The sequence below is a fragment of the Coturnix japonica genome, chromosome 1 (assembly GCF_054131305.1).
Source record: "Coturnix japonica strain WE chromosome 1, WE-NBRP24, whole genome shotgun sequence".
NCBI classification, from domain to species: domain Eukaryota; kingdom Metazoa; phylum Chordata; class Aves; order Galliformes; family Phasianidae; genus Coturnix; species Coturnix japonica.
In genome coordinates this window covers 156,493,579-156,514,213 of record NC_140663.1, presented here as the reverse complement: position 1 = coordinate 156,514,213, position 20,635 = coordinate 156,493,579, and the positions used below count along the sequence as shown (strand labels likewise).

Sequence of the window (20,635 nt, the reverse complement as noted above, 5' to 3'; positions counted from 1 at the left end):
AGAAAGTGGAGATGGAGCTAACAGAGAGCATTATGACAATTTGTACACTCAGGAATGGAGTCTAGAACTATTCTTATGAGGAGTTAATACTCATTTAAATAAGCACTTGGTCTGTGAAATTAGTTAAACACTAATAAAAAACATTTTACAGTGCAAGAAGTTGAAAAAATGTCAGCTTCTTCAGAATTGGTGGCATAAGTATCTCATTTGCTACTAAACAGAGTGTATCTGACATGGTGATCATTAAGACAATAAATGCAGAGATAAAAACACATTTTCAATTACTTTTCAGAGCTCTTGCCTTGAACAGGAATACGTTTTCCCACTAGATTTTTATGTCACAGACTGAGATTCATATAATCAGTAACATGAATTTGTATGCATTCTGTAGCAGAGCTGGGAATGGACAGCACTTGTTCCAATGCTCAAGTTAAGAAAATATTAAAGATAAAACAAATCGGTTTGGCACATGACTTGGCATTATACATCATTTGAAATACCATTACAAAATAAAGAATATTCCATAAACATAAAAACAACATTTTTCTCTTAGAGTACAACTTCTTCTATTTATATTTATAAACCTCAATCATAACAGATGTGTTGCTTAAAGTCAGTCATCCTGTACTCATGTAAAATGTAACAATTTTTTACCACTATTCATCATCACATTATTTATCAGGGAGAGAGCATTTTCAATGGGTGTATCAATTTAAAGATCTCACACACTGATATACAATTAGAGGCAAAGAGCATTGCCTTTTGGAGATGAACCCATTATATTTTTTCTGAGTACTGAAAATGAAGCAGATAACTTTGAGCTGTCTTATCAGTTTGCTCATCCTGAGCACCCTTTGGTGAATTTTCAACAATCCTTTGTGAATTTTACATTACACTATCAGCTGTTCTAAATAACCATCCATTTAATTAGAATATCACTCGGAGAGCCCCAGATGGGCAATAAACAGTAAGTTTTACTTTAAGAACATCTATCAAGCAGGAGATATTCCTGAGAAAAAGGAAGGCAGGCAAGAATGCCAGAAGGCCTCTGTAGATCAACAAGGAGCTCCTGGACTTTGTTAAGCACAAAAAGAAATTCTACAGGGAATGGAAGCACAAATGAATTACCTGGGAGGAATACAGAGAAGCTGTCTGAGCAGCCAGGGACCAGGAAAAGAAAGCTAAAACCCAGAAAGAAGATGGACCACTCGCTGGATAAGGAATTGGCTGGATGGTTGCACTCGGAGAGTTTGCAGTCAAAAGCTCAGTGTCAAAGTGGAGACTGGTGATGAGTGGCATTCCTCAGGGACTGGTGTTGGGACCAATGTTATTTAATATCTTTGTAGGTGACACAGAAGGATTGAGTGCACCCTCAGCAAGTTTGCAGATGAAAACAAGCCGAGTAGTGCAGTTGACATGCTAAAGGGAAGGGATGCCATCCAGAGGGACCTAGACAGGCTTCAGAAGTGGACCCATGCCAACCTCATGAAGTTCAAATCATGAAGTTTGGGAAATCCCAAATACAAACAGAAGTTGTGCTAAGACTGGTTTAAGAGCAGCCCTGAGGAGAAGTATTTGGGAGTGTTGATTGATGAGAGATTCAACATGAGCTTTCAGTGTGCTCTTGCAGTCCAGAACACCAACTGTATCCTGAGTTGCATCAAGAGAAGCATGACCAGCAGGACAAGGGAGGTGATTCTTCCCCTCTGCTCTCATGAGACCCCACCTGGAGTACTGTGCTCTGTTCTGGGGCTTCCAACATAATGACACAGCTGTTGGAGTGGGTCCAGAGGAAGGGATAGCTTTAGACTAGATATAAGTAAGAAATTCTTACTTTGATTGTGGTGAGACACTTTGAAGTGCAACTCTGAACATCCCTCCATGGAAACATACAAGGCCAGGGTGGGTGGGGCTTTGAGCAGCCGGGTCTAGTGGGAGATGACCCTGCAGGGGGTTGGAACTGGGTGGTCTTAAAGGTCTCTTCCAACCCAAAATATTCTATGATTCTCTGATTCTATGATATTCTCACCTTTGATTCAAAGGAGTTGGTTAAAATGACTTCTCATGCAGCTTGAGATGCTGCAGTGATTCAAAGAATGTAAGATGCATTTAAAATATTAGCATACTGATTTGATAAGAGAGAAATACAGAAAAGCTGTATTCTAGAAAAACCTATATTGAAAGATTTAGGAAATGAAAGCAAAAGTTTTGTGTCAAAGTATTCTGGTTATGTTTGGAATACTCTCAACCTCCACGCAGAGTTTGGGAACTGTTGCATGTGTCTGAAGGTATTAAGTTACTCTTGCATTACTTGGTTTGTTATATCATTGTACATACACTGTTTTGATTGTCTACCAAAACTGAGGCTCTTTAAATAACAGGAATATTATTTGAGTGCAACACTGCACATGCATTTTAAAAATAAATAGATAAATAAATAAATATCTGCAGAGCTAAAGATAGTGCTTTATCAACTGTGATGATTATGACTGGCATGCAAGCTCTAATTTGGAGAGCGATGGATGCACATTAACATAGATACTCTCACCTTGGAATCTGATTATCATAAGCAGAAACTATACGGGATGAAATGACTATAATATCTTGCAATTAATATTATTCTAAAGTGAGTAATTGACCATCTCCAATGCTTTGGACACACGCATTTTCTGTGAATTACTTGCTTTACCTGGAACAGTGGAGTAACTGTTTATATTCTAGTCATTTTATAATGAGAACTGTGCAAAACTGTGCAATTTTGCAGGGTAGGTAACTTCTTACTGAAAAACAGGCAAAGACTAAAATAAAACATAACATTGGACAAACAATATTAATTATTAGCTGTGATTTGCCTTTTCAGAAATATTATAGTATAATAACTGTGTAACTATTAAGGGTTAAAAGGTTAAAAAAAAAAATTGTCTGAGCCAAGTAGGAGAAAAAAAAATTAGCTGTAATCTTTTGTTTACTCTTATTCTGGTCTGACTTCTTCTCAGAGCTGCAGAAGATTCATGAGAAGCCTAATTTGTTACCTTAGATATTTTGCTGAAATTAATAATAAAAAGAAAAGTTACCTTTGAAAATGCAACAATTTTCAAAGAGATTGTTGCTAAGTACAAGGAGTTCATTACAAAATCCATGAGGTTCCACCAGTCATGAATGTAGTCCTGTAGTCCACCATCCCACATCTGTTTAATTTCACCCCAGATAAAGCCTGTAAATAGAACACAATTCATTAAGTGTGAATACTAAATAAAAAATACATTTATATACTCATCTAGATACTCATCTCACAATAGACTGAGTTTCTTTACATTAGGAAAGGTGGATGAGTGCTCTAAATTACAAATATAGTCAGTTGAAATTTTATCTTTCAACTAATGTTTTTGGAATTAACTTTTCAGGAAAAAATAATTAATCTGCTTATACAAGGGCAATTTCTTTGGCTTTCTTCAATCTCCCTTTCCATCATATCCTAATAAATACAAAGAAGGTCACAAAACCAGTCACCACTGCCAATCTGTCCTCATTATCTGCTGCAATAGAGTTCAACTGGAGATCGCAGGAACCAAGCCAATTCATTAATTTATTTAAATTGAAACAAACAGTGTAAGGGATAGAATTCCTATTGTTTGCTGCCAGTGCTCAAGTAAAGCATTGCATTTCCTATAGGAAAGAACAGTTTATTCAGTCAAAAATGTTCTGTTGATTCCTTCCTTTGGAGTCTAAAGGAATAGAAACTGTTCAGGTGCTCAAAACAGTGGGAAATTTTGCAAGTTGTCTGGCATGACCTCAGTTCAAAAGCTTCAGAAACAACTGTGTGGAGACTCCTGAGTGCTGCAAACTTCAAAATCTCTCTGAAGATCCCACTACAAATATTGTATTTAATGTATGTATTCATTCTTCATACATACAAAATGTGATTTATTACATATGTTTGCAAAGAAGAGCTGCTTTGCTCCACATTATATGGAATGGTAAAACACATAAACAATGGCACATTTAGAGGTATACTGCATGTTAAAAACAGATCTTTTTGGTTTGTAGTGCCAGTAGAGCTTTTATACTTTTTCTGTTAATTATTTGCTTAAAACATTTTCCTACTTTCGTGCTCACTGAAGAGACAACATTTCCAGTAACTAAGGCCAGCATACAATGTATGGATGTTGAGATACAGTTAATTTATCATGACTTTCTGCCTGCTGCTAGTCATATATTCTTTTAGAAAGTGTTGAATAGATTTCATGAGGGAACCACATAACTTCAGTCACAGCTTAGCTGACTTTGAACGTTGGTGTTTTGTCTCAGTGTTCTTCTAGTTGACTGTAAGGGTAAAGGAGGTCAGATGAGGGGGATAGACAGGATGAGTAAAATTTAATTGTGTAGTGATTTGGTTTAAGTCATTTTGTCTCCTGATTGCTTTTCAAAGGAAAAATTCCCTTCTTCTCTACCTTGTCCCATCAGATCTCAGACACACATTCCCATTTTGTTTCTGCAATTTATCATCAGAAGTCAGAAGCCTCAGAAGAATCTGAATCATCTAATAGATCCAGCAACTTTTATTTTCATGCAGTTCTTTTTCAAACACATCATCATCACAATTTCACCTGCCTGCATAGTTGCAGGAACATCCATTACATGTCTGCTGCTCCTGCTTTTCACCCAAGCACCACCACAGTGAGAATATACCTTCACAGGGTTACTAGGTAGGCTCATAAATGCCTGCCAGTTTCAGCCTGTGAAAGGCATTGATCATCTGCTTTTCAAAGGGCTGCACACTCCCGTCACAGAGTACAAACAAGACTATAGAAGATGTGGCTCTTTCTTCCGTCCAGAGTACCCTCCGGCATTCAGCATGTAGTCCATGAACTTGCAAACATTCCTGCTTAGTCCCTGGCTATGCTTTAGGCACAATATCTTGAGCGTCATCAGGTCGTAAAAGCAGTGGGTTTTGTGGGCTGTAATATACTCATCACATTTCAAACAATGCTTGGAATTGGTCCTGCTCAAACCACAGAGCAGTACATAGTATTCAGTGTGCCACAGGAGCCTGTACTGGGGCTCAGAAGAGAGCCAAAGACTATGCAATAGAGATATGGTCCCTAAGCCTTGTTGTTAGTGAACTGATCTTTGCCAACTTTTATTAAGTGATCTTGACACTGAGATGACTCCTGTCACTCAGAAAGCAGAAAGCTGCACTGATAAAAAGCTTACTTTTTTTTTTTTAATAAAATAAAATAGTAAAAATTAAAAAAAAAAAACAAAAAAATAACAAACTTTATAGAAATATTGACACAACTAAACAAACTCTTTTCTAATTCATTGCAGTTAAATATTTCCTTTAAAGTATGCTTAGAACAGGAGTAGGTTGGGCTGATCAATAAAATAAGTACTTAAAGACTGTAAGTTCATTAAAGTCTTCTGCTGAAGTACTCCATTACTTACAACTGCCAAAGACATGAACTGACATAAATGCAACAAGGCTATTCACTGTAAGACTGTTGCTCACCATCTCATACTTTGGTAGCATTGACAGAAAAATATAACTATGTACAGACTGAAAAATAGATGCTGTATAATGCTTTGGCATAGACTTTTTGTTTTGTGAATGAAAAGTCACACTATTATTCCTACCAGTTCCTTCTCTGAAAATGAAATATACGTATAAAGTTGATGTTAAGAGAAATACTGACATATTAAAGATTTCTAGTGGAACAGAGTAGTGATGAAGTTGTCAGTGAAAAGTTGTGAATTTAGTTTGACGTCCTCATACTGATGATTTTATTTTATTTTATTGGTCCAAGACCACATATCAGTTTTATTCTGAAGCAGGGATTATTCTTTTTAAGAAAATGATTTTTGGAAATCCTACATTATTTTTGGCTACACTGGAGACTTGATATGTTTGTAATTCTTGACATCCAAATACCTAAGTGCAAACTCCTTAAATAAACACAATTACTGAGATTTTATGGGACTCCAGAGAATCTGAAGCTAGGCTGACGCTGACTCTAACTGACCGTAATGGAGCAGATAGTCTCCATTAAGTGATAATTAAGTAATAAAATTGTTCTTTTCTGTTCAGCAGCTGATACAGAGCAGATTCACTGTGGCTGGGGATGAGGTTTTTCTGACCTGATTTTAGTTGTCTACAATGCAGACAGATCCATCTGAGGTAGCCACCTTGGATTCCCTTTAAATTCAATGGAGAAAGAGGGTTGATCCTGGGGACTGGCACTGATACAGACTCTGGGCTACAGATATCTACATTTAGTCAGATGAGTCCCAGTCTCAGTCTGCACCTAATGTAAAAATTAGGGAAAGAGCTGATTGGGAGCTCTTTGAAAAATGTCACTGCTTTTGAGCAGTCTCTGTGCCTTAAGACTCAGAGTCTGGATCATGATTTTAAAGGCTTTCAGACCTCACGATACTGAAATGGGACTTGGAAGCATGAGATTCTGTACCTTGTGTTGCTACTTTTGGGCTTAAAACACTGCTTTGGGTTTCAGATGTCCAGGTTTGAGATGGATATTCCAGGCAAATGGATTCCATGCTTGTGACAAGCATGTGTCCATATCCATACACGAACAATAGCACTTCCCAGACATGTCAGATACCTGATATTCTCTTTGAATGAGAAACCTGGGAGATACAAATTCCTAAGATGAACTGCCAAAATCTATAACTCCGCGTTAATGGCACCATGGAAGTTGAGTTCAGTCTTTGGAGATACCAGGTTTTTATGAATAGGTATCCTTATGGATATTGAAATGATGAATGCTGGAAGAAACTGAATGTCTATAGTGCTGTAAGTCCTCCCAAATGCACATGAAGGGTTATCCTAGAAAAATCTGGAGTCCTGAAAAACTGAAGACTTCTTCAAGGCCTAGTAAGCCTTTACGATGGTTCTACACTGGGCAAGGAGCCTCCAAGAATCCAAACTGCGTGGTTTAGAATTAATTTGTAGTCACACATCTATAGATCTTGAAATGGTGTTGTAGATCATAAAAAGGAACTTTTTGCAAGAGGGAGAAGTCAGCAGGGATAAGTCAGCTCTTCTCTTCACAGAGTCTTATACACTCCAATTTTGTTTTCTTATATTCACTGGGAGAATCAGATAGCAGCTAGGGAAATTGATTTATCTTTTAAAAAACAAAGAGACACATAGAGGTCAAGGGAGTATTTTCTCTGTGACCTTACACACTCTCCCTTTCTACTTGGAATACTTAAGAGTAGCTGGACACCAGACTTCATCATCTGAGTAGTCCAATCTTCATCATTCTTTTGTTTCTATCGTTTATTTCCACATAAATCATCAACATTAAGCAACTATTCCACCTTATTAATCAAGGATTTAAAACAAGATGCTGAAGGTGAGATGTTGAAGCATTTATTGTTGTTGTTTATGGTTTAAAAGTTAAGTAAAGAAAAAGAAATAATAGTGTGGATATTTTGAAACAGGTTGGCACTATACAAATTAATGTGACTTAGTATCTTATTGTTTTAATGGAATGAAATAGACTTAAATACAGGGCAGGAATCCTACAAACCACATGGCAACCTGGGAATTACAAGCAGCATGGAGGCATTTTGTGAAGCACTGTGAAGTATTACACAAGTAAGCTGATCAGTGCAACTTGGCTGTAGTTGTTTGATTGATAATTCAGTTTGACTGTGAAAGAAAGTTATGATAATATTCTGAACTTTGTTTTTAAAAAGATTTGTGGATTCCTAGCTCGTTTTGCCCTTACCTTTCCTGTGAAAGGTTTAGAGCTCTGCGCTATTTTTGTTCCTTACTACCTAGTGATTGGAAGAAGGCTCTTCAGAGTCAGTCTCTGCATTCCAAGTACAACAACAGCCTTTCAATATGTAAAGGACATGTTTTCACTGGGCTGTGAAACTAGTTAACTGACAAACTCAACTTTGCTCTGCAAATTGCTCTAGAGTTTTTACAGGTACAAGAAGTGAGATAATGCTGAAGATCTAATGCTCTCAGAAACAAGGGGAGGTTGTTCCTGGGAATTCGGCGAGCTTTAATAAGGCTTGAAATCTCTCTTCTGTTTTACATATGATCTGACAAACTGATTTCTACTGAAGGCATATGATGGTGGCAAGAGGAGCAGTGAGTTCCGCTGGTGTAATTCTAGGGCATCTTTTGTTAACGGAATAAAGCTATTTCTATGAAACGTACATGATTTCAAAAGCAACTAGGGAATGTTTTTGTTGTTGTTTGTTTGTTTTTTACACAAGGGCTTGTAGGAATAAGACAAGTTCTAATGGCTTTAAACTAAAATACAACATATTTCAATTAGATATGAGGAAAAAATTCTTTACTATGAGAATGATGAGTCACTGGCAAAGTGAAATTGGGGATGCCCCACCCTGGAAGTGTTCAAGGCCAGGTTGGATAGGGTTTTAAGCAACCAGATCAAGTGAGAAATGTCCTAATGATTGTGGCTGTGGTGGAAAAATAGCTCTTTGATCAGAACTGAACAGTCCCTTGAGTACTTATGGATTAGTTTCACCAAATATCAGATTGTTCAGCTGCTTGAGTATTTATTCAGAAACTTGTCTCTGTAAGTGGGATAGTTGTTCCCTTTACATAGTATCTTAAATAGCAAGAGGTCTGACTTTTCTGTTACTCTCATGAATGGTGAAATGAAACTCATGTAATTAGTAATTAGCAGTTTTTGTTTTTTTTCTTCTAGAAAATCTTTAGCAAAATGTGAAATGCAAATGAACTGTGATATGTTATCATAATAGAATTTTAAAGGTGATTTAACTTACTGTATCTATCTTAACTTTATTGCTCCTTTTTCTTCTCCTGTATAACAGGGTTTTGGTAAAGAACAGAAACATAAACCAAGAAATTGCAACCCTGGATTAACTGTTATGTTCAATACGAGTTGGCCAAAGGAGCTAAGAAAGTTACTCACTCAAACCATTTATCTTCTGTGTACCTAAGCCTTACATATCAGTGGACTGTACGCAGAGATGATGTAGTTGTTAAGATCTCCAGGAGCATGAAAGACTGCAATTTTGGGATAGATCACATGCTTAAGCAGAAATGCCTAGTGTCATGTTAGATGTCCTGGGGTTATCAAAGCTGCCTTTTCATGAATTGCTAAAAAAACGTATAGGTTTCCTGTAGGGTATTTATAACACATACATCCAAAAAATACTAGATTTTCAAAGATTTCAAAATTGATGTCAGTTTCCACTTTGTAGGCAACTGAGCTGCTTTCTCTTAATGCTTACTTTCATTTAACCATTTCATGACGACCAAATTTGCTAAATACTTGAGTTTGGAGTAAGGGACAGATACAGATACTTCAGTATGGAGATACAACACAGAAATTCTGCACATTTCGATGTTTGAACTCTGCTCTGCAATAATGTTGTAGATAGAAATGTATCCACCCAAATGCATTGGTCCCTTTTTTTAAGTACTTTTGCATAAGAGTCTATGAATCTGTTTAAGGAAAAAATATATCCACATTTACCGCTTGTACATCTGTTAAGCTCTCCAAGTTTGTACAAGGAGCGGATCATGCATAAAGCTATGCATTAATCTCCACTATTTCATTGAAACTTTCTGGAAAGCATGCATTGAAGTTGATTTAATTCTTTCTTAGTTTCACAAAAATATTGTGGAGAGGATACATACAATATGTATCCTACAAGTGGAGTTCTGCAATCTGATGCTTATTAAGATGTTGTATCCATAAATTTCTACATATTTTTTATTATTCCCAATACTAGTTTCATTCTCTTGGTGTTGCAAGAATAGTTTGATTTCTGTTATGAAGTTAGTAGGAAGAAATAAAGTTTTCAAGTATGTTCAAGGCTTAGATCCACAAAGTAATACAAGATGTGCAAGAAGAATCTATGTATAATGAAAAAAAACAGATCACATGTAATATCTGTTTATACTTGAATACTTGCCTTTACGTGACTGTTTGCTACTATCATATAAAATCAGACTTCTCATTTATAGATATTGCCTATTGGGAAGGAAGTTTTCCATAGATAACATAAGTGTATTCAAATCGAATGTTCAGTTTATCTTCCTAGTTAGCCTGTGTTGAGCAGCAGTTTGTACTAAATGGCCTTGTGTGGTCATTATGTGCATTATCCCTTGTGACTGGAGTTGCACTCCAGCTTTTTCAGGTAATGTACTTCACTGTACCATTTTTGTCACTATTGGTTATGTACTGTTTCACTTTGATGGCTGTATTAGTAGTCTTTATATCCATTCCATGCAACTTATCAATTTGTATAATTACATTTCTTACGTGTTTTATCTTACAAATTTAGAAGATGATGTGTGTTGCTACCTTTATGATTCCTTCATCTGAAGTGTCTTGCTATGTAATCCATTTTGATGTACATTATGTTCAGTACTAAAAACAGTGCACATTCCCAAATATTCTTCATAACCATTTGTTGACACAACACAACCACATGCTCCACGGATTCCTACGGTCTAATAATTCACATAAGCTACTAACAGAAAGAAATAGATAGGGAAGACATTGTTTCAGAGACTTGGTAATAACATATTACTGCTCCAGGCACTATTTTGAATAAAATAGTTGCAATGCTCATAAAAGAGTAAAAGCATCATGAAAACAAATTTACTTAAAAATTGTCTTTCTCTATGCAATCATTCCAAACAACTGGCAAGGAGCTTTTTAGCCCCATCTTCTAAGCATCAGAAATATAGAAATTGTTGTTGGCTTACTTCTCTGAACTATACAGCATTCTCTGGTGAGCTGAATGCCCAGAGGACTCAGGGGACATTTATTGTGGCCACTGCTCAAGTTTAAAGCAGATTAAAACAGATATGGGGAAGTCTATAGGGATTAGTATTATCTGTATGTGAGCTAATTTAAGGCACATGGGCTTATTTCCACTTTGCATCACTCTCAGCACATTCAAAGGCAATGTAGATACTGGATGGGAAAACTGATGCTGCCAAATGTTCTTCCTCACTTTTTTACAACATGGGGTTGTTGTTTTCTGCCCTGGCTTTTTCAGTGGTGATATATTCTCAAGTACAGGAGATGAGAGTATGTTTCTGCAGTGCGAAGCATCTGGCATGCTTGGAAAATCTGAATTATCAGCTGCTATGAAGAGAAAAAAAAATCTTACTAGCAAAAGCTTATCTCACATTTTCTTACATTCAAGGAAAGGCAATTCCAGTTCCTCTTATTCACTGATTTTTCCACAACTCTCTCTTAAAGCTATAAAGTTTGTTGGCCTTGTTACACTGACTTATTGCTCCATAGATAATCTCCATGTACTTCACACTGCTTGTGTAATCTTCTAATCATGTAAAAGACAAAATTAATGCAGAAATTTCCTTAAGAGACATTTAAAATGTAAAATTGATAGTCTCCATGGAAATGTAGCCTAATATAGTTTTTTCCTCTGAACCTCCTTCCTCTAGTGACACTTCTAATATGTACTAATTATGCATATTCAGTCTCTTTTTACATAGTAGTAGGCAAATAAGAATTATCCTTTAAATGTTGGAGACCTTAGATCATAATGGACAATCTTAAAACTTCCCAAATTCTATGAAATATACGCATGCTGAAATTCCTTTGGAAGAGAAGCCTGGAAAGTAAAGCTCCTCTTCCTGTCCATTTTTAGAGAAGGAGCTATTAAAATGCAAATTACACACAAAGGCATTTTAATGGAAAGAAGGACAAACAAAGACCTCTATTGTTTAAAATGTTAATAGTTTTGACATGCTGTAGCTACTCCAGGATAACCTTTGCTTTGGGAAAATGATTTACTTGGGCACATTTCCAATTTCAGACTAAAACTAAATCCTTGTGCCATGTTAGTTTCATCTCAGACTTCAATATTTTTCATTTGCATCCATGAAATGCAAAGATATCTACGTACTTTTCAGACAGGATCCCTCAAGCAATTCAAGAATTCTATACATACTCTTTTAGGCAGACTTAGTTGTGGTCTAGAATCTAACCTTAGCTTATTGGTAGGAACATAATAAAAACTTTAATTTATTAAAAGATCTCTGTACCACAATCTTTATATATGTGAACTGAAAACAGCAGCCAAAGTCCAAACACTCAACATGAAACTGGATGTCCCATGGAACCACTTTGAACTACTAGGATCACTGTGTAAAACATGCAATGCTTTTGATAAATAGATTTTGGAAGACACCAGTTTCTCTGAAAATTATAGTCTAGATTAACCGCAAGCTTTCTGAGCACATCTTATCTGAACATTGATCTTTATTCATGCTCATAAACATTTGTTTATGCAACAGGTCTTTTCACTGACTTGTGGAGGAAGGGCCTATTCAGCACAGGCAGTAGAGGGATAATTTGTCCATATGAGGCTCTATTGTGAATATTAATATTGCTTTGAGAAATGATAGTCATCTAGATAGAAATTATTCTCAGGGTTAATTGCTTCTTCAAACAAAAGGGGTGCTGAGTTATTTAAGCTCATTCGCAAGAAAACAACAGTGTTAGAAGTTGAGGGTAATGGAGGTTCTTTTTCCCACTGCAATGTTTTCTGGGGAGGAGTTAGTCATATAATTATGATATTAAAAATAGCCCTTACCCTTCTCAAATTGTGACATTTTCTACAGGTTGTTATATCTTTAAGAGATATAAGGCATGGAACAGTACCAAAGAACCCTTTGCTTCTCCTCAGTTTTGTAGCATCTATTTCTGAGGAAGGAATGTGTGAAACTAATGAGCTTTGTATTAGTTTCTTACTTCTTGAAGACATAAAAATGGGAAAATTTACTGGGATATATATATATATACATATATTCATATATATATATATATATATTTACATTTGAATGTGAGTCTCATGCACTGAATCTAGTCCACTTTGTTCAAAGCAAGCATCATTCTGACCAGCCTGAAACACTGGTTAATTCCTTTACAGTACTAATACAAGATACTGTCCTTTTAAAAATGTAAGTAACAATATTTGCTAAGTGAAGGAAAGCACACCTTGTAGTGAAGACTTATATGCTGTTTTGTGCTGGGGAAAATCCCATAAAGTTGCTTCTTCTGAGATCTTCCCAAAAAGTAAATGTGCACATCTTCCTTCCTGGTCAGGCAAGCTTGTTTATTTAACTGAAAGGCAGAGGTAGCCCTGCCTCTTCCTTTAGTGGCAAAGTAGTCTACGTACAGAGAAAAATGCACTAATTCTCCTCCAGAATGCCAGGCACTGACAAATAGAGTATAACAAATTCCACACTACATTATAAATTATGTCATCAATGGCGCCAAATGTCTTGTTGGATTTTTGCTCTTAAAAAAGATGGATGTCTAGGAAAAATTTCAAAGCCGAAGAGAAGCAGCACCTTAACGGGAAGCACTGGGAGAGGTAAGTGTATCAAAAGCCCACCAAAACATTCCAAAAAGCTGTGCATTAAATTCTACATGATGATGATTTAAATGAATATATCGAGCTTCAACTCTTGCAGTTTAAGCTACCAAGTCTTCCACAGTTCCAGTTCAGTCAGTATTGGTTATAGTATTTGTCCTGATGTGGTTAGGAATCAGACTGAAATGAATGAAATAAGAAACACGGGAAAGGCCAAGGTAGGTAGAGAGAAAGGGAGACTCACCTAATATACTGCAATACCTAAGATAGTGCATTTGATAAGAGTGTAGTCACAGAGGCAAACATGTAAGGTTGACATGGCTCATGCAAAAATGCCTTTCAATAAACTCCAACTGAAATTTTACTTTGAAGTATAAGAACACGGAGTTAATCATTCCTTTTGAAGAATTGTAGCAAACTTTCTTATGCCTTCTTATGAGAAAAGATTTTGTATGAAGTTGCACAAGTTTTCATCCATGGTTTGGCAGAGAAAAATTACTCCATATGGATATTTTAATGTAATCACATGAAAAGCTTGGTCAGTACTACTTGCAGCAGGTGGATCGATGATAGTAGAAAGATAGAGCTCTTTACCTTCATAGGTAACAAAGTAATGCTCCAGAATTGACACCATGCCTCATTCTAATACATGAAAAAATAATTATCAGAGTTAAAGGAATCCTACTAAAAAAAATAAATATATATATATATATAGAGCACTGGAAAAAAAAAAACAAAAAACAAACAAACAAACAAACAAAAAAAACCCAACACAACAATTTAGAAGAATCAGAACAATTTCTTCTCTCAAGAAAACAGATTCTAAAAATATTATCAATATTAATTTTTCATGCCACTATTTAATCTTTTCCTTCACTGTAATATGTCAGAAATCCATCTGTTTGGTAATTTTTAAACATTTCCTGAGTTCTCTAATTCCGCTAAATATTGGAGTACACAGATAACATAACTGATAGATACCATAGTATTTGCCTGTTATAGTATCTCAGTAATTTGTGACAGATTTATGACTCTCAACCATGACTTCCCCCTCAGGAATGCTTGGCAATACCACAGGGGTTAAGACACTTTTCACTGTATTTTCTTTAGTAATACATTTACCCAGGACCCACGGTAATATCATCCACTCGACGATGGTTGGAGGTGGTCCCTGCATGCTCACGTCTGACCTGTCAATATGCTGAGATGCAAGCAACAACAGGAACAGAAAAGTCAAGTAGGATGCAGTATGGCAGATAAACTTGATAAATGGCTTTCTGATGAACAGCCCTAAGGGGCTTTTGGGAGCTATCAAGTAGCACACAGAGAAGACTGGGAAAAGGAGTCCTATGACAACACATGTCAACATCTTCACAGCCCAGTGTCGCCTCCTCCATCCAGGGAACTCGTCATACCAGCGGGATGCAAGCAGCTGCTGGCAGTTGGGCTGGGCAACAAACTGAGGAAAGAAGAAAGGGAGGTTAGTTCCCTGTTACCACTGCAAAATTATTTCCATGCTATCTATGATACAAAAAGTAACATTTGGATAGAGATAGAAAACAAGGAAAATTCCACAGGCTCTCCATGTTCACAAAAACCAGCGACACTTGCTTAAGTCAGTCTACCATTCCTTCACTGCAAAAAGTATCGTACAAATCTCCCAAAATTCCATTTACATAATAAAGCTTGACTTCCCTTTTTAGTAAAGTACACAGGGAGACAAAGGACTGTAAAACACAGATATCTCAAAACCTAATGCCAAATTCAGAAACACATTCACAAGAAATACTTTTGTTATTTAAACAGCAACACTTCACTTGCAGAGAATTCCCAGACCACCAGGTGGAAGTCACTAAGAAAATGGAAAGCACAATTTTTTTTTACTAAAGCAAAAGATCTATAAACAGTAGAACTGAATTCCAAAGGGAAAATGAACTATTTACAGTATGTTCCCTGCTAATTGTCTTAAAAGTAAGTTTACATACTTCTATACTAAACAAAACTCTTACAGATGTATTACATAATTTTTACACAATATGAACCAAACAGTAGCACTCCATAGCATTTCACTAATCCTTATCAGGCTGTATTCCTATCTTGTACAATCCTTTATCATCTGTCCATTGTCAGTGACATGATTTCAATTTTAAAATATGATTCCTAAAACTGAGTTTAAACAGAAATAAATATATCATTAACTATTTCATATTTTCCAGTTATCTTTTCAAGGAAGCTTTAAGTATATTCAAGGTTTTTATGACATATTTTGATGTGACCATTAGCTGATACTTTCTCTTATAAAAGGGATATACAGGAGCAGCATGCTACATTTGACATAAGCGATATAGAATTGAAGCAACACATGCATCAAAGACAGCTTGAGTTGATATACTCTTTTTAATAAAAGAAGCACAAGATAATTTTTCCTTTACATGTTACACAAATACACTGGTTTAAATCAGTAGCTGAAGACTTACTAAAGAAGTGCAGGCAACTATTTATCTTAAAATTATTACTTCAGAACAGTAAATCTACACTAAACAACTTAGTATTTGAGATCTAACTAAATGCACAGAGTTTTGGATTTTACATGATTATGATAATACCAATAAACAATAGAAGACATGTTCTTTTGGAGATGAATAATAGGTAAGTTCTCAGACAGTTTCTGAAATCACTGGGACTCCTACCAGGAGAAAATGCTATTTAGTCTGGACTGAAATGAGAGTCAGCATGCATCTTTCTGTATATGTCTGGATATTGTCAGAAAAGTTAACTGAGCCAAGTACAGACCTGGTGTACATTAATGAAATGCCAATGATCTTAACAGAGACATATTTGCCTTCCAGACATCAGCACTGATGCTGTCCCTGACTGTTGTGAAAGAAAAGATGATCTACTCTCATACCATAAGCATCTTGACAATATCCTTTAAGAAGACTAATAAAGTGTTCATCTTTTGATTAAAAAAAAAAAAAAAAAAAAAAAATTAAAAAAAAAATGTATTCACAAGGATTCTGGGTGCTTATTTGAAAATACAAAGGTCTAGAATAATATTGTATCAGAACAGGCAGTGTCTGAATTGTGTTGCCAACTTTTTAACAGGGGCCTCCCTCCAAAACAAAACAAAACAAAACAAAAAACAAATCAAAACATCAATAAAAAAACCAACCCTCTTACTTGGGTATACATAGCTTAGCTCTCTGTTTGGCTGGAGGAAAAAATATGACTCTTGGACTAGTTCCTGACTAGAAAATTTTCATCTTTATTTATTTATTATTTTTTTTTTAACCCCAGAATGTGTCCTTGGACTGAGTAGACCCAAAAAAGTGCAGAAGCTTCTCATGCCATGAAGAGATGCTTGCTGACAATGCCATCAGGAAGATGTTCCGCACTGTGTTGGCAGTAGCTGCTTAGTTCTAATATTTATCCCAATTAAAATGCAAAACATTCAACATTAATACAGTAAGGAGGTGTAATGAGTAATTACCGAATTTCTGAATAGACTTTAAAAATTGTTGCCTCCTAATACTCAGATTCCAACGAGTTGTGACTGTATTGCTGAAGTATGACATGGAAAGGAGAAGGTTTGTTTCTCAGGTACAAGAAATATTTCAGAATTGAAGGGAATTTTTAAATTCTGGACAACGGACCATCAATTTTTTTATATTCATTTTTTTCAGTAAATTAGGTTTCCTACTTTTCTTAAAATCATGACCATTACAGATGTGACATAACACTTTTGGCACTGGTTGGATCCTCTGGCTATTGTGGAAAACTAACTTACACATTATATGTGTCCAGATTTAGAGTTATCACCTTTAACTATAGAGGAAGAGCACTGGCAATGTTCTCTAAATGACTTACTACATAAAAAAGAAACACAGGAAAAGATTAACGAGGTGGTATGGATCAAGTATGTAAAATACAACGTCAGCACTTTATAAACCGCACATGTAGTGAAGCAGTTTTATTAGTGCAGGCAAAGGGTTATAATAGAACGCACAATACAATGTCTACAGATGATATATTGCATTTCTGGGAGGTCCAGATATAGAGTTTCATGCTGTCACTTTTATCAAATAACACAGTTGGCGAGGTTAGTGAACAATGTCCTGAAGCAACAGAGTAATGTATCTTCATTGCAGCCTTTTCTTTATGGTTCCAAGCTCCACTGACTGGATAAACACTCTACAAACTATTCAAGTGTCTTCTTCAGACATCTGGAAAATTAACCCAAATCTCCTGCTGACTTTTCTTTTACAGTTATTCTTTTGCACTTCATTTATCCAGGAATTGCATAACATTATTAAAAATGTCCAAATTAGTTTCCACAAATTTGACTGCTTGCTCCATTTTTTTTTGTGCTGAAGACAGTGTCACCATATGTCGCAAAAGATGTTCAGTACTAATAACTATTTATACTACATTAGCTGAATAATGAAGGAAGAACAAATGGGGAACAGTGTTGATGCCAGGAAAATGCACACAGTGATGAACATACAGGCTTTTTCCTCAGATGCCCACAGAGGGGGAGCTTGTAACTGCATACTGCGCACTCCATCTCTATTCTTGTCCTCATGGGCCTGTTTTCTTCAGATTAAATGGGGGAAAAATGGTGTGTTCTCATAACTTGTACGCATCTGTTTGTGGAACTGGGGACTTGAAGTCTTTCTGGGCTGGGAACTAATTCTGCCTGGGCCCACAGTATAACTAGGCTGTCTCAAATATATATATATATAAATATATGTATGTGTAGGCTGTCTCAAAGGCATTGTTCTTAGGTTATTTATGGTTATATAGGCCAGCTAAGTTTATCTATAAATACATTTATTACAATTTATTTTGTGATTTATTAAAAAAAACAAAAAACAAACACACAAACAAAAAAACAAAAAACAAATCAAAACAAAAAATCCCTTACCTTGGTGAAAGAAAAAAAAAGAAAAAAAAAGAAAAAAAAAAGAAAAAAAAAGAAAAAAAAAAAAAGAAAAAAAAAGTGTCTCCTGTTTAAATCAGATTTATATTCCAGCTACTCTAAATCCTTCCATCATAAAGGACTGATAGATGTGGATGGAAAAAAAAACTCATGCTCCAATCAATGAGACATTTCCTTTGTAAATGGATCAGATCACATCTAGGAGATTACATGGCAAAGCTAAGAACAAGAGTAAGCCTTCTGGTGAACTGGGGGCCTGAAATCACTTATATATCTATTCTGGACAAACATTTACAACTGGAAAAATAAGGAATTTTCTGTGACAGCAATTTGCTAGTTCTACATTGCTTATGTCAAAATGTTTTCACTTTAACACATTTTTTTCTTTTCTAATTGAAAATATTACATTCTGAGGTATTCAGAACATTTTTTGTACTGCCAGTACGATGTGGGATGTTATTTGGCACTGACATTGTCTCCATGTAGTTAGCAATCGGTGTGTTTATATTTTCACATTACAATGCCTTCCACTAGGTACTAGCAGTTTGTAATTATGTGAGAGGTTTTGCTGTACTGATTATTCCTAGCTGCCCATCTTCAGCTCCTTCACAGACTCTGCTTAACAGAAAAAGTGTTGGTGCTCATTCTTCCAGTGTTGCAAGCAATTGGCTCTTCCCTGATAGTGGTGAAAATCAGAAATTATTCATTGAGTCAGCAGATAAACAATCTATCTGCTATAAATAGCAGCAGAGCCAGATTCTGGTTATAAGAAATATATGTGTTGTATATAGTTTCATTTTACAAACTTATTAAATCTGATCTGTAATTTTCCTGTAATACATGTCCTATTGTCAATTGAAGGGATGAATAAATAACTTAAGTGATACTGTTAACTTTATAATTACTTTCAAGAAGTAGCATTTTTCTAAGAGTACAAATTTTTATACAGTATGTATCAGTCATTGTAAGTCAAGTCTGTTCTGTCTATACGAGAACAACACCTTTAAATATTTATTCACTGTACTAGAAAATACTGAAATGTACAAAACCAAACAAACAAAAAAAAAAAATCCAAACAATTGTAATATAGTGCCACTATTACGCTTACAGAGTAATCTAAAAAAATCTGAGATCTGAATCAAATTATCATTCTGAAATCAGAAGGTGTTTTGTAAATGTAATGTAGAAAATAAAAATAAAAATGAAATGAAAAGTTATCAAAGAAAAACAATCAATCATCTTGCAACTTTTTTTTTCTTTATGTAGAAATGAGGGGAATTAAGCTGAAATAAATAACACAGTTTCTTAGTAACACCTTCAATTAAGCCAAGGGACAGGTTATCTATTGTGCTGTTCTATACAATCATGACAGTAAAGTTTCTGGAAAATGTTAACACTGAGGTCTGCTATTTTGTCCCACACATCTTCCAGTGATTGTACAGTGATCATAAGCACAAGCACTTTTTTTTTTTTTTTTTTTTTTTTAATCCCAGATACATTATGAAAACCCAAGCTTTTCTGGTTATTTAACCTCAAATTTAGATGTCAAAATTTTCTCTCTTGATAATGAAAGGTATATTTGCTTGGCACTAATAACAGATTCAAGTCCAAATCTCATTAAGTAGTTTCTTCAATTTGTTAGATTTATTTTATCTCTCTATAGACACCACTATGTATTCTCCTATGTATCTATCTCCCCTTCCTTCCCCCCACCTCCAGTTATAATTGTGGACTTAGGCACTTACTCTGTGAAGACAGGTTCAGTAAGACAAATAACATTTAATTACAATTTAAGTGCTTTAACTTGGTTGACTGAATTAGCACTAATTCTCCTTTCTGAAAGCTGGGAACTGTTCTTTGGACTCCTTTGGGTACGTTTCTACTGTCTGCTTTTTGGTCAGGTCAGGAACCCTGAGTCCTGTGCCAATTACTGTTAATATTCTCAAGTCCATGCTGTTCAAATCTACAGCTGACTGGAGAAGGATGTCATTATAATCATAATTCCTGCAGGAAAGAAACCACTCAGTTAGATTTTCCTCAACTTTGTCTACAGCTTTGTGATTAAGGGAATTAACCAGTTCAATCAGGATTAGGGCACCAGAGCCTACAAAGCTGGATAACATCGGAGAAATCAGAACCAGATAAGGTCCCTTCAGCAAAACAAATTCACAGTGTAGTTGCCTCTAGAGTTTCCATAGCATTCACAGGAAACAGAATACAAAGGGAGTGTTTGCTTGTTTGTTTGTTTGTTGTACTTATGGAAACAGATATGGAATTGTAGGGGCTGGAAGTAACTTCTAGAAATCA

At 35.6% G+C, this 20,635-nt stretch overlaps 1 protein-coding gene across 2 annotated transcripts in view; it reads right to left on the bottom strand.

The window, feature by feature from the left end:
- Positions 1-20,635, bottom strand: part of TRPC4 (transient receptor potential cation channel subfamily C member 4) — a 133,647-nt gene that overhangs the window by 20,872 nt on the left and 92,140 nt on the right. Inside the window, exons 4-5 of one of the 2 annotated variants that reach the window (XM_015851914.3) lie at positions 14,512-14,848; positions 3,075-3,214 (exon numbers count right to left, since the gene is read on the bottom strand). In XM_015851914.3, the coding sequence (XP_015707400.2) occupies positions 3,075-3,214; positions 14,512-14,848 (477 nt within the window). Of the gene's footprint in view, positions 1-3,074; positions 3,215-14,511; positions 14,849-20,635 lie in introns of those variants that run through there. The other variant, XM_032442118.2, reaches the window with a different exon arrangement.